Source organism: Rousettus aegyptiacus, unplaced genomic scaffold, assembly GCF_014176215.1.
Source record: "Rousettus aegyptiacus isolate mRouAeg1 unplaced genomic scaffold, mRouAeg1.p scaffold_m13_p_4, whole genome shotgun sequence".
Taxonomy (NCBI): Eukaryota; Metazoa; Chordata; class Mammalia; order Chiroptera; family Pteropodidae; genus Rousettus; species Rousettus aegyptiacus.
The window spans coordinates 29,314,463-29,335,020 of NW_023416307.1; the positions used below are offsets into that span (position 1 = coordinate 29,314,463).

The 20,558-nt window shown below is 34.1% G+C and overlaps 1 protein-coding gene across 1 annotated transcript in view; it reads left to right on the forward strand.

Annotated features, from left to right (window-relative positions):
* Positions 1-20,558, forward strand: part of LOC107512506 (multiple epidermal growth factor-like domains protein 6) — a 495,076-nt gene that overhangs the window by 350,698 nt on the left and 123,820 nt on the right. The window contains 1 exon segment of the mRNA XM_036219008.1: positions 149-271. Coding sequence (XP_036074901.1) covers positions 149-271 — 123 coding nt within the window.

The window sequence follows — 20,558 nt, forward strand, 5'->3', positions numbered from 1 at the left end:
GGATCAAACAAGCAAAGATTTGTGGCAACAGAGTTGGTGCCTTTGTACAATATAACACATATTGTGAATCAAAGAAATATTGTGCCACTTCTCTGAAGCTGACATTGGAATGACATTGTAATCCTGGCCATCTGTCTTCCTCCTCTAGATATCGATGAATGTACGGTGGTGAATGGAGGCTGCCAGCAGAGCTGTATTAACACTCCGGGCACCTTCCACTGTGAATGTGATACTGGATACAGACTCCATGCTGATGAACGCACCTGCATAAGTGAGTAAATATTAGGACCAGCTTGAAGCCGTTTTCAGTGAAAATCAACCTGCCCATGTAGGCACAGGAAGGAAAGGTTTTTATATTGTTAAAATATCTGTAGAAGCTGACAGTTTTCAAGTACAATCCTATCTTAGAATAAAAAGGATTTTTTATATGTATTTTAAAAAAACTAAAAGATAAGAAAAGATGGGGAAGGAAATATAGACATTAACATTCACAACAAAATTTGAATCCTTAAATGGATGACTATTTCCATAGCATATCATTCAGCCATATGCATGCAGTATAAATTTTTTAGATCTTGTTTATACACAACAAAGATATCACAGGAGCCACAACGAAGGGAGGATGCTGGGCCATTACAATCACTAGCTACAATGTTCCCTCATTTCAGACCAGACTCAGAACTGGACTATGGTTATAAAAGCAAAAATTATAACAGATTATATGCCAAGTAGTTTAGAGTTGCTCAAGAATAGTTAAAACTACACACATTAGATATAAGGACACTATATATATATATATATATATATATATATATATATATATATATAGTACATTAAAATATTCTTAGATATTTTTATCTGGTAAGATTATTGTTTTAAGTCTTCTTTGTACATTTCTGAATTTTATACATTTCTTAAAATGAGTACATGTTTTTATACACAGAAGAAAAGACCCAACATAACAAGTTTTTAAAATATTATACTCCCTGTATGATTTATAGATGTTCTTTTTTGTTTTAGCTGAAATAATTTATATAAAAGTATGTCTTTTGTTTCATCACCTAGTCCCTTTTAAAAATGTTTATTATATTAAGAGTAGCACCTTATACAGCACAATATAATTACTGGTTTAATTTACTTAAGGCTTGTCAACTAGTCCATCTACTTAAAATTATTAGTATTTTATAAGTATTCTATAATTATGAAACTTGGAATAGGAATCAGCTAATTTTACCTAATTTCATAACATATACTTCCTCTTTCTTTTTCTGAACACGTCTTCTAGGAAATGAGAGAAGGCCAAGATAAACAGCTAAAGATATCCTAGTCAGAGGTCTGATTTTGATAAGACCTCTCAAAATGGAGGTTCTGGGGAGAAAAAGAGGACATTTACAAAGTTAAAGGAAATGCACATAGAAGTCATACCCTAAAGTCCAGGGAATTCAATATCATATTGATTGTATCTGCAGCAGGTGCAAGTGATGGGACATGCATAGTTACATAATCCAGATACCCTTTTCTTTTTGCAGGATTACTGGTTTTAGCAATTAGAATTCCTTTTCCATCCCTTCTCCAACCTGTCAGATCTTCATCTAGTAACATTCTTAAACTTCCACTATCACTTTTCTCAGTTATAAATATTTAGGAGCAACAAGATTATCGATACATGCAATTACAGTATTTATTAGTAAAGGTTGAGCTGATGAATTTTTGTGTTCAGTATAAAAATTTTATATATATATATATAGATATATAGATATATATAGATATATATATATATATATATATATATATATATATCTGCGCTATCTGGTCTTTGTGATAAGCCAAAAATAAATAGTCTAGTAGCCAACAAAATTACATTTATAGGTAAAATTAATTTTCTAAACCCTGGTAGTTATTAGCTATTTCTTAGTAAAATCATTAAGCTCTTTCTCTTTTCCTCACCACCACCACTACCCTTGAATTTTTCAATTTTGTTTTAATTACACCCGGTCAAAAGTGGGGTTGGATGAGGATATTATGGTTTATCTTTTCTATTTCTATTCCGTAAATCTCAATTCATATTGTACAAATACATTGACAATATGGTAATTTATTTACAGTCCATCTGGTAGTCTTCTAATACAGAATTTTTATATAGTGTACAAATTAAACTATATATGTAGAGGAATTAAGCTTATGACAAATAAAGCATTTAACACCTTGAATGTCATTCTATAGAAGGTACTGGACTGAGAGCCCAGAACTTGACATTCATGGAAATTTTGATACCTTTCTTATATGCCTACATTGAAGTTTTGGTTTCAAAGAATGGTCTTAAAAATCTCAGTTGACACGATAATAGCAGTCTTGTTAAAATGAGCTCAGAAAGAATTTAAACCCTTTGTATTTAAAGATTAATAACCTGGGCCTGGGGATAAGTACTGTTTATTTGCTTATTTGTTTTGTAGGAAAGGGTTTACTTAAAGAACTGAGTTTGTCATTACATAAAGAATTGAGTTTGTATTTTGACTTATATTGTAGGAAGGGTCAGATATTTTCAAAAACAGGAAAATTAAATTACATCATTTTCCCTTTGAGATTTCTTTACTTTGAGGGAGACTGAGAATTGAAGTAGACAGAAATTCATTGTGATCCATAGTAGAGTCACAGAAGAGAAGGTAGAGTTCTAGAATTTTATGATTCCAACACTTTGGAATACTTCAAATTAATTGCCTGCTTTTCTTCCTTCCTCCCTTCCTTTCCTTCCTTTACCCCTTTCCGCCCATTAGTCATAGGTCTACACACTAGTGTGACTTTTTGAATTAGAGCCTCCAGTGCTTTTTACACTTTATTTTAATCACAACTACAGGAAAGTAGACTCTCTGCACCCCACTTACTGAGTTTCAGATGATTTCATTTCAAAAATGGGGTCCCTCTCTGAGAGCTGTGCATTTGTGATAATATATGGACAACAGTTACTAGTCAGCCTCTGCCAGAATTATTAAGTTGCACAATGTGGTATAAGAGATATGGTCCCTAATAGCTGGCTGCAGTGGCAGGAAGTATGACAGTTCCTGGCCCACTGCCACCTCTCTTGAAAGGCAGCCTCAGGAAAGCCAGTCTGAGGAGCCAACCCACGTATGAGGAGGATCACAGCAAGTGAAACCTGCTGCACCTGGTTGGTGGCAGGGCACAAACATAGCATGGGAAAGCAGACAAAAGTAGAATTCTTGCCAAATTTGCTTTGCTATTGGTGGTCTCCAGTAACACAGATATTATCTCATAATTCATATACTTTTAAATTTCCCTTTTGTGGAAACCAACAGCTTAAAAAATGGAAGCTAGATTTAGCAATCATCAAAAAAACAGATGTTTATGTTTTTATTAGTTCACCATTAAATCTTGTCCCTGTGGACTAGGGACAGTGGCACAGTGGAATCCAAGTTGGTAGGTGGCCTTCAGCTTAAGTTCTTAAATCACTTAATCTCTCTACCCCTGCTTTCCTCATGTGTAAAATGTAGAAATTTGACAAAGTGATGTTAAAGTGACTGCATTTCTAAAATATAGTAATTATGGACTTTCCATAATTACTAATTCTTTATAAATCATCTGCTAACCTGTATTTTTTAAACCTCCATTAGATTAAGTACAATAATTAATTTAAAAGTGTTTAAAATTTTTAGATTTTAGAAAACTATTTTAGATTTTATAAAAATATTATTTTGTATATTATAGGATCATATCAAGAGAAATAGAGCCTAATCTACTACTTCAGAGATAAGAGAGCTAAGGAGATCATGTAACTTTTACTCTGAAAAAGAGAAAAGTAGATTTCAGATAAACCTGGCTAATTTCCTTCTAATCAAATGCTTTAGAATGATTTCAAATAAATTAAAAAAAAAAATAGACTAAGAAAAATCGTAAAGGTACTGTGAAATGAAATTCTTACACTCTGTTGTAGTAAATAGAGTTGAGGATTAAACAATGTATTTTCATAATAGCTATAGTTTCACCTTATATTATCAGTTTGTAAGTGCAAATTTACCACTTCTTTCCTACATTTCTATGATATGCTCCAACAAGCCTGGCTACTCTCAATTCTCCAGTAACCCATGCTCTTCTACTTCCACACCTTATTTTGCTCTCAACATACTCTCACTCCTAAGTCTTTGCCTGTCAAAACACTGCTTAGCATGTTTCATGTTGAGTGTCGGTTGGCCTGTTAAGCCTTCTCTAGTTACCCTAGCCAAAGGCATTCTGTCTGTCTGTCTGTCTGTTCCTCTCTCTCTTTCTCTCTCTCTCTCTGTTTCTTTGTAATACCTTATAATTTTGTGTCGTCTCAATGGCACATTATAACAAAGTTTTATACATGTGTAATTGGACTTCAGAACAAATGAAGGACATTAATGGCTTTGTAATTATCATCTTCAAGTGGAGCCTTTTTCCATACATTTCTTAATGGCCGCAGACACTGGTGACTACTTGTTTTTTTAAATCTTCCTCTTGACTATCTGACAGCACAATTTCTACCTCTAACTGCTGCCTCTCCCTACTTATATCCTGGTTACCAGGATTCTCATCACTTTGAATCGTCATCTTCTCTCTTGCCTATAGACTGAAACGTGACCCCTCAAATTCACATATTGAAGCCCTAAGTCCCAATGCAATAGTATTCAGAGATGGGGCTTTTAAGAGATAATTAGGTTTAGATTAGCTCATGAGGTTGGGACCCTGATAATGGGTTTAGTGCCACATAAGAAGAGACACTGGAGAACTTGTCCTCTCACTCTGCCATGTGAGGAAGAAGTGAGAAGACAATCATCTGAAGCCAGGAGGAGGACTCTCACCAGAAACCAAACTCTTCTGGAACCTTGATCTGAGCCTCTCTAGCCTCCAGCACTGGGAGAAAATAAATTTCTGTCGACCGAGCCCCCCAGTCTATGGTATTTTGTTTTGGAAGACTGAGTAGACTAATATACTCATCTGTTCTCTTTATTCACTCCTTCTCTAGTCTATCTCCACTTTGTTTTTCTCCTTTTAGAAATAAAACAATACACGTAAAATATCTGTCAAAGTATTAATTAAAGATTAACTAGTATTATAACAGCAAATAAAAAAGATATGAGAATTTTATCCAGACAGATTTTCTTGTTGGGATAAAATTCAAACTCGTTACAGTATTTCTATCTTTAAGGCCCTAACCAGTATTCTTTATTACAAAATATATTATCTTTTGATAGCCTTTAATTGGTCATTTTTTCATTGTTGCAAGCAATTTTTGGTAGGCATTACTAAATATAAGTAATGATAATGTAGACCAAACTTCTATGCATATAATTTTTAACAACTAGGGGCTACATACCAAAATAATTTATATTACCTGATTTTTTTTTTTGTATTTAGCTGTGTCATTTGCATTTGAACTATCTTGTAAGGTTTTAACTATAATTTGATATACTTCACAAAATCTTTCTTGAATTTCCATTTTTAATAACCTTTTGAAACATGCTCAGCTCAAATCTTCATTCATAATCATGTCCTTCCCTTGATGTATTTGTTGAAATTGGCCTTCCCAGAAGGGAGAAATAATTAAATGATTGAAAGTTTTAATGCTTGCATAGTTCTCTTACCTCTCTTTCATGCCTTCAGCACATAAATTTTATTAACATCAGCACTCACAAATACGCAAATGAAATCACTGAGGTCTGCATAGAGAAAACTCAGATAAACAACATTTTAATTATTTTAGTCTTTAATACAAGAATTCTTCATTTCGAGTTGCTGGGAATTGTCAGGATTGGTTTTTTGTTTGTTTGTTTGTTTGTTTTCCAATGACTGTTTTGTTCTCATTAAATGAGAAGGGTTGGGAAGAATGGTTACCTGTAACTGACAACCAAAGATTTTTTAAAAAAAATCTTGAGCTCTATTTAATGATGCACATGCTGAAGTATTTAGGAGTGAAGTGTACTGATGTCTGCAACTTTGTTTTTTGTTTTTCTTTTTGTCATCTTCTACTTATTTATTTATATTTTAATTTTTATTTTTTAATTAGAGTTGACATTTGGTATTATTTTATGTTAGTTTCAGGTATACAGCACAGCAGTTAGACACTTAAATAATTTACAAAGTAATGTTGTATTGACCATGAAAACCAAAGATTTTCCTGATTACATGTGCAACATGGTAGAGTCAGAAATTATATTTCAATTCCAAATAAACACAAGTTAGGTGGCAAAAGGAGGTAGATTTACAACCTAGAAACTTGGTTTAATAAAGATATTCTTAATAAAACTTTGAGTTTGAATAAATTTTCTTATATCAGAATTTTATGAGTTGCACATTTTAAGATAATGCTAAACTTAGAAAAAAATTGAGAAAATCATTATACGTGATGGTCTTCACACAATGAATTCTTTTGTTTTTGATCTCACTGTTCTGATCAGTGATGTCTAAGTTTTATTTGATAGAGAGACTAGAAGATTCTTTCCAGGGAATGCAAAGAGATTGCCCTCAAATTGGAAATGAAAGAGGTTAAAGACTTTCATTGTTACTGCCTTTTAATTAGGTGCATTATTTATGAAGACAAATTAGAAACAGAATTCATTTCAGATGACAGCTGATGTCTTGAATAGGGCTATGTCAGGTTAAAAAAAATTGTTTAGTTTGTCAGGCTGATGGCATCTCTCAGTCATTATCAGATTCATCGCCCTCGCAATATATTAAGTACGATAGATGATAAATTTCTTTCTCAAAAGTTAAATTTAAGGAACACTTCCCCTCTGCCCTCCTCATCTCTAATCTTTGGCTTTGCAACAAATTATAAACTTCTCAAGTCTTCATCCAGAATATTGACTATTAACCCAATTCAAAAACTTTTTCCAACTACTAGGATTTTAGGAATACATTTAGAAATTTTTCTTTTTTTTCAACAGTTTTTCTATGGTTTTCAGAGTTAGGAAAGTAGGACTAATAGTTATCTGAATTCTACTGAATTATAGAAGAGTTATGTGATCTTGGCCCAGTTTCTTAGTCTCTCTGATCTTCAGAGTCCGTATCACTTCTATGTCTGTCTATCTGTATCTATACCTAATAAAATCAGGATAATAATTCACAAAATTAATATTATGCATTATACAAGGGCACATACCTTATAAAGAAGATGTATTTAATACACTAGAATGTTTGCCTATGGGAGATTGAGAGTGGACACTAGGGTTAAAAAGAAAACAGGGGAGGTCCTTCAAAGGACTGAGAGTGATAAGAATTTTTCTTGAACTGAGCAAGGTTAAAACAAAACAAAACAAAATGATGAAACAGCGCAGTGGTCTTTGTATTCTCCAGTTACCTTTTCTTTTCTACTTTCTCTCTATGTGATAAGTATCTTCACATGTCCCCCTTCAGAATTATCTTTAAGATTCCTTTTCTTATTTCATTTATAAAATATTTTAAAAGATTTTTTGTAATATATATTATATCATCAAATAATAAAACCCTAATAACAATTAATAGATAATTCTATTCTCTTATGCTTTGTAAATGATTTTACCATGTTTTACAGAATAGCTACTGTGTAGGATAAACTTAAATATGAAGAAATTAAATGGTATCTGGCACATAGTGGACGCTCAATAAATGGTGGCTCACATCAATAATTTATAATTATTATGTATTTACTCTGACATTATTTTCCCACAGGCAGAGTATTCATTCAGTGCCGAGATATTGAGAATGGGAGATTCTGAACTGTATGCAGCTAGATGTACAAGAGTTTAGCTTTAAATTATTCCTTTATAAAAATAGAGCATGACATTTAAGAAAGTGAGAAGAATGATGCAAATATGAGAAGAGCATGTCTTGGATAACAACATTAATAATATTAACTTTATTGTAGTTATTCCATTAACAAGCTGTGTGACTTTGAGCTAGTCACTTAACTGTTCATTAACTCAGTAGTGAGGAAAAGTTATAGTACAGATGAAACTCTTACTGCAGTCCCTGAAACAGAGAAAGCCCTCAAGAAATATTAACTAATATTATTAATATTAGTTCCATACTTGCAGTTAGTTGTAGTCATAGGACTAAATAAAATTATGGTAGGTCAGACACTATAGGTATAAACTTGATTTGACTATCAGATGGCTTTTTTTTTTGGTCACTATGTTTTTAACAAACATACATTGATTGATTCTTTTAACAACTCTCTGCTTTGCTTGTTTATTTTTAATGCTTTTAGATTTTTAGAGCAATATTCACAACTATATTTCTACTGTATGGTAAAATATCCCATTTTCATTTATTATTAGGTTGAAGATTTACATCTTCCTATTTCCAAAAGCACTAGAGATGGCAAACTTCAGGCAGCTTATTCATTTTCACAGGGTACAAAGTGCAAAAAGACATTAAACACAAACGGATATTGCCTACATCTAAAAGAAGCAGAAGGAGTAAATATTTGCAAATACCAGATATGAGCATACAACTTAAATCTAAGTCTAGTACCCCAGTGTAGATTTCTGGATCCCTGAAAAGAGCCACATGGTTTCAAAGTTTGCATTTTAACAAGCATAGAGATATTGGGGGGATGGGCAATTCAATGATTTTATAATCTATTACTGAATATATGTCTCTTATTTTGCAGAGAGAACAGAAATCCTCAGCTAAGGGGCCTCCCCACTTTTACTCCCATCCAGGAACTTCGGTATTGACTCTCAGCTCTGTCAGCTTTGCTCTTCACTCAGGAAAAGTGCTTTGATATTTTTTCAGTCTAATCCCATCCTGCCCTCCCCTTAGAACCTTGATCCTAATCTTATATCCTCCTTTCTCCTCTATAGTCTTTGTCTCTATCTTGTGACAAAACTCCTCCCTAAAATTAGTTGCTCCAAAGTTACCCATAAATTATTGACCCTTACGTTTAAGTGATACTTTTCGGTCATTTTGCTTAAACTCTTGAAAGTAGTGACCTCTTTCTTTCCTCCTTGGGTTGTAGGACACAACTTTCTCTTGGTTCTCTTCCATCTCTATGATGACTCTTTAACTGATTTGGGCCCTTTCTCCTCTTTCACACATGTGCGATTTTTTTACTTTCAAATCTTTACCTATTATAATTAACTAGATGTGAATGATGTCCAGATCAGTATTACTAAATCAGATCACTCTTCTTGTTCTCTTGACCCATAAATCCAGCTACTGTTTGAGCCCCTCATTGAATATGTCCCCCAGCATTGGAAACTTAGTGGACTTAAAAGTAAATATATCTTCCTTCCCACCCCACTCCTCCTACCTCTGCAACTTCCTCTTATATTTAATGTGCTAGAATGGTTGCCTATTTCAGTGAGTGGTGACAGCTCAGGTCACCCAGGTACAACTGGAGTCACTCGTGGCTCCTCCTCTCTCTAACTCCACACATCTAGCTCCCCAGTAAGACCAATGGGCTCAACCTCCGTGATATCCCCAAAGTAGCTGTCTCTCTTCTGATTGCTTTCATTTAGGCCCTCACAGTCTCTTAAAGAAAGGTTTTATTGCAGTTGCCTCTTAACTGGCATCATTCTCTATTCTTGATCCCTTCCATCCATTACCTAAATTTCCAGAAACAGCTTTGGAAATGTAATTTAAAAATATTCCACTATGCTTAAAACTCTTTATTTCTTCTATATAGCTTTCGGAATTAACCACCTCCCCACCCAACCCCCAAAGTTGGCTTAAGAATGCTTCAGGGGCTGACTCTCAGTTATTTCTGTCTTATCTGACACATTTCTACTCCATATTTCATACTCCAGGCTAATGCACAGAAAATTTGCAGGTACCTAAATGTGCCAGAAGATTCCACGTCCCTATGCCTTTTCTCTTAGTGTCTCATTTGTCAAGCACACCTTGCTCTGCACCTGCCTGTCCTTTGGTTTTCAAGTCAACATTTTGCCTTCTCTCCTCATATTCTCCCCTTCTCTATCTCTCTTTACCTAACTCTTACTTTTCTTTCAAGACTGGGTTTGAAATTACCTCCTCTGAGAAGATTTCTCAGATCTATCCTCATACTTATAAACCAAATTTGCTGCCTGATTTATATGATTTAAATATTCTTTTAGTGGTGGGACACAGTGGAAAGATAGATGAATGGCAGCACTCTTTGTTGCTTAGAACTCCAAACGGAAGAAAGGTGCTGCTCAGGGTTCCATTTTGGGTTATACCCAAGACAGGGTGACAGCAAACTGGAACTATAGGTGGCCAGTTATATATGGTAAGTGAGGTAGAGTTAGTCTGAGTTCGCCATCTCCCTGGAACTGGAAATTTGAATAATTCCACAAGCCCAAGGAATAAATCACCATCTACAGGAATTAAGTACCTAGTAGTTAGATATGTGAATATTATAACTCAAGAATATTAGAGCCTGATAAGGAAAGTAGTTTGGTCGGCGGGGGTGGAGAGCCTTTTGGGAAGGTGGAGGGGGGGAGTCTATGAAGGGGGACTGAGAGTTTTGAGCTATGACTTTAAAAGTGGGTCAAAACAGTACTTGTGAAATATTATATAATACCACCACCCATAGAGCCCAAGCACATTTGTAACATTGACCCTCTCACAATGGATTATAAAGATTTCTTGTCCACCTCTCCCATTAGACTTTAATCTCTTTTGTATCCTCAGTACCTAGCAGGTGACTAGAGTATTTAATTTTTTTAAGTGATTCTGTTTTTATTCCATGTGTAAAATATAAAGTTCCTTCCAATAAATTATGCTTTGTTTAGAAGTAGGAGCATTTTTGTCTGTCTTATGATCTGCTTCTCTTTATTAGCTAAGAATTATACAATGCATGGCTTTGGCTCCTTGGAAACCCACCACTAAATTGAAAGCTGAATTATAGGAACTGTGCTTAACCTGTATTACCATTTTGGCTATTTCTACCCAACTTTATAACATTGTTCTTGTTTTGCTTCAATAGTTACTTTTCACCTTCCTTTTCAAGCCTTTAGGTTAGTGGCTTTATTATAGAAATGTTGCAGACTGTACACTGCCTCAAATTATCTTTGGAAGTAGATGAAATATAAATGTAATAAAACTAACTAAATTCAAGCCTAGGTTTCTCTCCTGGCTACTTGCAAAAACATCAAGGACAGTATTTTAAACCCCAGATGTAACAGAGATATGAACCTATCATTCAGTTGGATGGTTTGCATATTGGTCTTTTGAAATCTCAGGTCTCACTGTCAGTGCCAAGGCACAAAGGAGACAGAGCATGTCAGGAGAACAAAGACTGGCCTCCACACCACAGAAGTTGGAAGACTGCCTAAAGCTTCATAGAGCCTCCAGCCTGGTGCTGAGTAGCTACCTCTTATAAATATAATATTATACATATATTATATGTGTAGTTATTAATAGTAGTTGAGGGCAAAGCTGTGGTGAAATTCCAGGGTGTCATTTTCAATCAGAAGATAAGACCAGAAGTAAGACACAAATCCTGAGTGAAAGAACTGTGTTAGCACTTCGGAAGTTCAAGATGAATTCTGAATCATAAGTAAATACATAAAAATTCTGAGAATTAGCGTTCTGAAGACAAGGTGGAGGAGACATCCACAAGTATGGGCCCAAGTTAAGGTTAACATTTGAGCCAAAGATAAGGAGACACGTAGGAAAGGAGTATGAACTCTGACATTGAGATCTTTGCAGGGAACATGTCTTCAATAGCCATAAAACGAGAACATAAACATTGACCTAACAATCAAGACCATGTGCCTCCTGCCCCTGCAGTCTTACTGGTTTGGGTGGATTAAGACTGTTGGAGCATGGAGTGCTCTCAGCGAAAATCAGGTCTCCTCCAGCACTTTATATTCACTGCTGTTTCATTTAAACCTCATAAAACCCTGTGAGGTAGGTGTTATTGTTATCATTATGTTAGTAATCCTCTGGGTAGAGATGTCATAGAGAGGCTCAACAAGCATAGACCAAGAACTCTGTCTTCAAACACATTAATTAATCCAGAGATTCAAACTCTAGAATCTAGGCAATTGCAGTCTGAAAGTAATTCTGCCTATGTTCATTAGTAATAATAACTACTATGGTTTATAAAATATTATCTCTAATCCTCACAGCAACATTAAGAGAATGATATTATTCTTATTTTAAAGTTACTGAAACTGGGGTTCACAGCTTTGAAATCACAAAGCACAGACAAGTTCTCAGCCCTATAGAATGCTCTGTAATCAGTAAGCACCATGGGAAGTATCCTGAAAAATGCTTTATACTTTCTGAAGGAGAAGAAGGAGACATAGCTCTTCCAGGCTATGTGGTATGATAATTTACGGTCTTATATCATCTCAAGTTTGTGAGCTTCAGAAGATTCTCTGAGTTCCCTCTTGGCAACTAAAAAGTTGGCTCATTCTGTAGACACCCAACTGGTTGGTCTGGGCTGTGGTGGCTTTGGCCTTCTGTCTGGGCAGGAATACAAGTCAAATTCTTAAGCTTTCACAACAGAATGTCAACCTTGCCTCCCCAGTGCCTGGTGTCTAAATCTTATGGCTCTCACTTTAATTGACAATATAGAAATTTAGCACTACAGGCTTCTGTTAGAGGATTTGACTGTGAACTGAATGGGAGCCAACATTCATCCAAATCTCCCTTAAGACATCTGATATACAGAGTGCATAGCAGAGAGATCATAAGGCTTGGCACCAAAAAGCTCTAAGTTAGCATCGCAGCTTTGCACCTACTAGCTGTGTGAACATGGGCATGTTGTTAAATGATAACAATGGCTAATATTTATGGAGTGCCTGCTATCTATCAGGGCGTAGTGTTAAGCACTTTATATTCACTGCTGTTTCATTTAAACCTCATAAAACCCTGTGAGGTAGGTGTTATTGTTATCATTATGTTAGCAATGTGAAGAAATGAGACTTAGAATGTTTAAGCAATTTGAGGAAGGCCACTCATCATGTAAGTGGTTGATCCAGGATACGCATTTTGGGCATAGGTAATCAATTGAATCCAGCTGTGTTAAAACAAACAAAAGTGTCTATGTAAAAGTTAAGTGTTTGTTTTTAAGGAAGAAAAAACCACCATTTAAAATTTAATGGGCTCACATCTGCAGTATTGCATGGAAAATGGATTAGGCATTCGGGGAATCATAGAGAACCAGTCAAGAGATTATTGCTTTAAGACCGGATTTGTGAGGGATCCTAACACTTGGGATCATGTTAAGAGTCAGGAGACTGGATGCCTGGTAGCTGCAGTCTTTTTTTCCTATGTATACTGAGCCCTATAAATTTTATTTTGCAAAACTACAAAATAACAACAACAAACATACTGTATAGACCATATAAACATTGTATTTGTTTACTTTTTCACAGTTTTAAAATTAGTTTTATCAATGTTCATAAAATCATTTGAATAGGCATTCTAAGAATTTGAATCAAATTCTAAAATTTTGCTGTGTCATTTAATAACACGAGCTTGTGTAATAAAGGGAAAAGAAAGGGGTTTCAACACTTATTCTTGTTTGACATTGTTTGAAATTTGATTTGAAGGCTTTGTGTTATGTGGCTTCATATTTGCTATAAGCTTTTATCATATTAGTCCCTACCAAATGAGATTCATAGATTATAAACCAACAGTAAGAACAATGCCTTAGCCCATTCTGCTTTGCCATAATCTCAATGCCCACATCCATATAGTTTAGATAGAATAAATTATATGATTCAAACTTTTAATAATTGCAGTGGGACGGCTTGATTGATTTTCTGCCTCTGATATTTTCAATATTGTATGTTGCTAAAAATGTTCAAGATGTACACATTCTTCTGGATTCCTGGATAAAGACTGCAAATTTAATTTTATACCAAGCTGATTAATTAGCACTCTTTTGTCTGCAGGGAAAGCCCTGATTCCTACAATTCACATTTTAAAAAATTCCTCAAGTTTGAAAACAGTCTAATTTCAACATGGCCTTATTTCAAAAAGAAAATGATTTAATAATCTTTCTTATGTCTTATTATAACTTTTATGAGACTCTGTGGTATAAGAACTACATTATTTCATCTCATTCTTGCCATGAGACTAGTGACAGTTTTGCTAAGTGCCATATCAAGTACATGTAAGAACAATGGATTAAAACTAGCAGGAAAAAATTGTGTATTAGGCCTCTGCAGCCCCACTTCGATGTTGAAACAGACTGTCCTGCTTTTTACACAGTTGATTAAACCTACAGTACAATTTAAACTTGTATGGAATCATCGAACTACAAAATTTAAGATGTGGAAGAATAGGCTTTCTTCATTCGAATGACTGACATATTTGCTAACCCTTCTCCTTGGAGAAAGCATAAATTAATAAGTGCAGAATCTCAAATTCAGTAGGATGCATCCTGTATTGGAAGCAAAAATTATGAGATCAAGAATAATTGATAGTCCATGTGATGCATTAAAACAAGTCTCATTTAATGCAATTCGGTTTAAAATTGTATCCTTTTAAGTAGGCTAACCTGAATGTAGGCACCCTTTTTTTGCACTTTACAGCAAAACGGAGCAATTCTCTCAACCATCCGGATCAGAGGACCTTGAACCGAGAACACATGTTTAATGATGCCCGGACTTGCTATTGATTAAACACTGACAATGTTCAGAGGAATTGAGAATCAAAAAGCCTCCCCCATGGCCAGCTCTGCCATGCTCACTTCTTAATAGATGGCAAAGGAGGATTCTAAATGAGATCTGCTGCCCTGCTCATCCTCAGAACTCCACAGGCAGTGGGATTAATTTCTGCTTCGCAGTCCTTTGGAACTACCATGCCTAAAATGTCCAGAAATGAATACAGATGTCCCTCCTTTTTCTATGTCCTTGTTCCCCTTTTTTGAAGAAGAAAAAATTTCTTATATGAGTTTAATGCATAGAATGATATTGCTTCAAATGTAGAATGAATGAAAGCTTGCCATTAATTAATACATAAAGAATCAGACAAATCTCGGAGAGATAATTCAGGCTGAATAATTCTCCAAATGAAGCAAGCAAACAACAAAAAAGGTTAAAAAAAAAATTAAAGAATTAAAAAAATTAAAAGGAAATAAAGAATTCGAAGCTAGGACTAATACTCCCATTGCTACTGCTATGTTGAGTTGGTTACTATCAAGAGGCTTAGGTATTTTTAGGATATTCTTTTGTCTGGTAGGAGATTATGACACAGAACTGTGAAATAAGGCTGTTTCCACACTTTAAAAAATGTGATTTTCAATGATGGAACCACCCAGCTGTTTTACCTTCAACAAACATTGATGGAACCACCTAGAGGGGGTCAGGCACAGTGCTTGGTGCTTTCTCTTTTAAAGTTATTTAATCTCTCCAACAATCCTGCGAAATACTCATTATAATCTTTCAAAAGATGTGAAAACTGAAGCTCAGTAGAATTAAATAAATCTCCTATTATCAAGCAATCAGTAAATAGGTGAGACTAAAGTCATGCTGCTGGCTGTCAGAGCGATGATTAAAATCCAGATATTTTGAATAATATTCTGTTGAGCTAATTACCATGTAATATCTATCTCCCTTAGTTTGATAATACACACTTAATGAAAGGTTCTGCAGGAAGCTTAGTTTCTTTATATTGTTTGTTCTTTTACTATTTTTTTATGATTTCTAAAGATTGCATCCTTAGGGTAAAAAAAAAAAAAAAATTTGGAAGAACAAAAAAGTATAAGGAGAGAATAAAGCAACCATAACCCCACCACTCAGAAACAACTGTTGTTAATATTTGGGCTTATTTTGTTCCAGTCTTTTGTTTATGTGTTTTTTCTCTTCATAATTGAGACCATGCTATTTTTGTTATATTCATATAATAGCATGTGTATCTCTCTCTCTCTCTCTCTTACACACACACATACACACACACACACATCTCAATATATTTTAAGCTAAAACTACCTGTATAACTCACTTTAATGGTGGCAAATACCTTTGATATGTGTTTATTTGTACAGACATATATATCAAGGAAATTTTTCTTATAAATAATCCAATATTAATTTGCATATATTATCTAAATATTTTATTGTTTTCTAGGTAAGATTTCAAGTAGGAGGATTAAAGTAAAAAAGTTACAAACAATGCAAATTGTTAAAAAAAATTCTTGATGCTTATTGTCAAAATCTTTTCCAAATTTGAATATAATTCATTGATCCCTTACCACTATATAATATTACCTATCTTATTTACACTGGCATCAAATTTTCTTGTCCCTTTAGTCTTTACTAATTTGATAAGTAAAACTATGTACACTCTTTTATTTGTTTTGTTAAGTTTAGATTCTAAAAAATATGCGTCATTTTGTATTTTCTATGAGTTTGCTGCTAAGGTGCTTTGCCTAATTTTTTAAAGTTGTGAATTTTATTTATATAAAATATATAAATATATAATGTATACATAATATATAATAATATCTTTATAAAGCAGACATAATAATTTTTGTCATCTTTATTACAGATATGTTGTCATATTTTCTCTGAGGATAAAAGCAATATGTATATATAATTAGAATATTCATGTGTATGTATATGTGTGTGTGTGTGTGTGTGTGTGTGTAAATAAATAAATGGGGGAAAGGTAAAAGTCATCAACATCAGCACCCACAGTTAACCAGTGTCAATATTTCTACTATACTGAGTTCTGGACAAATTCTTGGGCTAGAACTAGAGACAACTCTAACTGAGATCCATGTACTTCTAGCACTTTGGCTAGCTGTCTATCTATTCATCAGTCAATCATCTATATGGTTTGAAGAGACTTTGAACTAGGACTCTCTGCCCTCCTTTCTCAGCAGATGTGACTGTTTCTCAATTCTTCGAATTGTAGCAAATGGAAAACATAGAATTCCAGGGGAAAGACTTACCAAAGGGGTCTAGTCCTCTGCATTCCCTAATTCTAACAGTGCCTCTTTTCATCTGACATGGGTGGTACCTGACAGTGTGATTTTTCTCAGGGCCCCAGAGGTAGTGCAGAAGCAATATTTCCAGAAGGGCAGCTAAACACAGTTTTTCTAGCAGAGTTATCCAATCAATTGTTCAAAGAGAGAAATACTTCTGCTTTTCTCCTTGATTGTGAATACATATGAGTAAGATAACAAATTAAGGGCCTATGATGATATCAATTCAGTATATTTTTAAAGTTTGGGACATTAGTGGATAATCATTTCCATGATACTATGTAGAAGTGCATGCATTTTTAAGAGTTTAAAAGCATTGATCTTAAAGAGGAAATTCTGAAGAAACAATTAGACGAGCATAATTATCAATTTTCAAGAGGACCCTTAAGAGATGCAGAATTCTCAATATTTCCATATTCCCTATTACAGGTGTGCAAACCTTGAGGAGACAGTGTCCTCAGTTTGCTAATCCCATCTTTTCCCCACAAGGAAGAAAATGACAAAGTTGAAGAGTCTTGGGTCTTGGTTGTCAGTTAATATACAGTTCTTTTTCTTTTCCAACAGAAATGAAATCACACTGTATGTAATGTGTAAACCTCTTTTTAAATTTTAATTTCTATCCTCTTCCATGGCATTATACATTTGACAAAATCATTTTGAATGACTGATGCTCAGTTTTATGATAAATAATTTCTTTAGTGATTTACCTGTTTGTGGACTTTTTTGTGTTTTCTCTCTCTGACTTATGCTGTAGTGAACATGATCACTGATGAGTACATTTGTAGCCAAATCTTTCACTATCTCCAGAATTATTTCCTTAGAATAAGTATGTATAGAATTACTTCATTAAAAATAATGTTTAATATCAACTTACCTTCCAAAAGTATCAATTTAAATTTCTATCAGCATATTTTAGAAAAACCTGACCTTTTTCATTATACTCAAAACCTATCATTATATTTTATTTTATCATTTTCCCAATATAATAGGTGTCATAGGTTGGATTTAAAAAAAATAAAAACAGACTAAGATATTGTGCAAAAGTTTACTGGGAACAACACAAGTGAGGAGTCAGGGAGACAAGATAAAGCAGAGAGAGAAATTAAAGTTTAATGCAATTTTAACAAGTGTTCTATGGATCTTTACAGAGAACTCACAGGTTGCATGTTCTTTCAAAATAACCCAGTCTTGGGGACTGAGACTTGATACCCTTGTAACAAACTGCAGGCTGCCCTGTGAGGGGCGTGACCTCTGATGAGGAAGTTCTCTTCAGCTATGGGCAACTCTTCTTGAGAAGGACTTGGCCATGACCTGTGTGGTGCCAATATGGCCAGCAGCTGTGGTTTTGAAGGGAAAAATTGGGTTGTGTTGCCAGAGCTGCTATTGCAGTCCATGTCTTGTACCACTCTAATCTTCCTGCTCTGTATATAATTAGTGGAAGGGCTCCTCAGGATTCTGGTTGCTTTCTTTTCTAGGAAAATGCAAGAAGGTTAGCAAAATGACCTACAATACCTGCCACTGGCAGCTGGTCTTGAGACTGAAACTGATACTTAACATCTTCTCATTACAGTTCTAGATTTTTCTCACCCCAGTTCCATTACCAACTGTCATAGGTGGGGCTCTTTGAGAATCAGACTCAGAGACGTGCATACAGGATGTTTATTGAAGAATGCTCTTGGAAACACATAATAAGAGATGAGAGAAACAGAATCGGGCAGATGTATGAGTTGAGTTGAGATGCAGTTACAACTGGTCTCAGCTAATTCTGTGGAAACTTCGGAGCTAGAATAACTTTTCACATTACCCCATCTTTGTACAAGGTAGCAGGACTTTGTACTCTTGCATTGGAACCATCATTAGGTGCAGGCTGCTCGAATAGAGGATCTTGGACAAAAGTGCCTTCCTTCAGCTAATGACACTTCTAGAGAAGGACTCAGCTAGACTCTGTCAGTTGCCAATACCCCGGTAATAGAAGGAATTATCATTTCAGTCTCAAAGTAGAATCTGGGCAGTACACAATGGTATCCATTATAGTATTTTAAAATGGCATCTCATTATTACTAGAATTTGTATTATTTGATATGTCTATTAACCATATGCATTTCTTCTTTTTGAATTACCTGCATACTTCTTTCTTTTTGCCATGTAGATAATATATCATTGATGTGTTTTTTCCCTTGTCACATATGTTACAAATATCTTGTTTCTCAGTTTTTCAATTTGTGTTTTTAATGTAGCTATGTTTAAATTTTATATAGCATAATCTATTTATGTTTCCCTTTTGTATTTCTTTTTTCCACTTGAGTTTTAAAAGTCTTTTATTCAGCTCGTAGATAAATTCACATAATTTTATGTAGTTTTATGGTTTTATTTTGTTAGATTTAAATGTTTAATTCATTTGGAATTTATTTTGGTATATGGATGAGACAAAGACTTAAATTATGTGTGTTTTCCAAAGAGTCCAACAATTATCCCAGCACCTTTTTGATTGATCCTTCTCATTTTCAATAATTTTAAGCTTTCTTTACAATATATTAAGTATATTAAAAAGTTCTTTTATATACCAGGTTTTGTCTATGCAATATTCTTTTCATCAATCAACTTGTTTATTTTTATGTTAAAAAAACATTGCCTAAATTATTATAATTTTATAGTATGGCTTACTACTCACTTGAGCTAACCCATCAGAGTAAACAAGTTATTGATATAGGAGCAGATGATTATGGTTATTTTAGATACCTAAATTTTTATACCTTTTTTGTTTATATGGACACATCTATATTTCTTCACTTCTGATAATCAGTCTATGCATTTTGCCATTTAACTAATATTTAAATGCTATTTTAAAATGTCATACTCTTGTCTTTTCCTTTTCTCCCTTCTTTTTCCTTACAGTCAATTTTGAAAACAATAATTTAGCTTCATGTCTATTTTAAAACTCTCTACATATTCTATTTCAGGCCTGAGCACATTATATAACATAAATAAATATTTATCTAGTATTGAAAGAATAATATCATTATTTACTTTCTTTTTTAATTTTAATTTTTTATTTTTTAATTGAAGAAATGATTTAAAATTTTTTTTCTTTTTCTTTTTTTTTCATCATACACTTTTTGTGTCAACACCTTGGCTTTCAGTTTCTCTACATTACAAGCCATGCCTAGAATATTTCACATTGTGGTAGAAAAATATGAAAAAAGTTACGTTGAAATATGTTTAAATAACATATAGATATGTACTTTTTCTCCTTTTTTTTTCCGAAAGAGTTGTCATGCATGAGACTTTCAGTGTTTGGGCTGGGTTTACTTTAGGGGTAGTTAAAGAGACTAAATTTGAAGACTTTTAAACACAATTGAAAATTTTGGAACTCATAGAATAAAAAAGCTAGATAGTCGTCGCTTTCATTCATTTGTTCTTATGCATTTACACAGGTACTGAGTGAGGTACTGGCTACATAATTCACAGCACAAGTCCTAAAATGAAAAGGTGGGATACCTTGTTTAAAGATATCAAGAATTTCAACATGATGATAGCCAAGCATTCAACCAAGTGTTGGGGCACTTTTGCAACTGTATAAGTTTAACACTCACAGAGCTGGCCCATGAATGAACATAACCAATACTTTGTGCTGGGCAGTGGTGTTACTGCAGGGAGGAAACCGATATGTTACTGCCGTT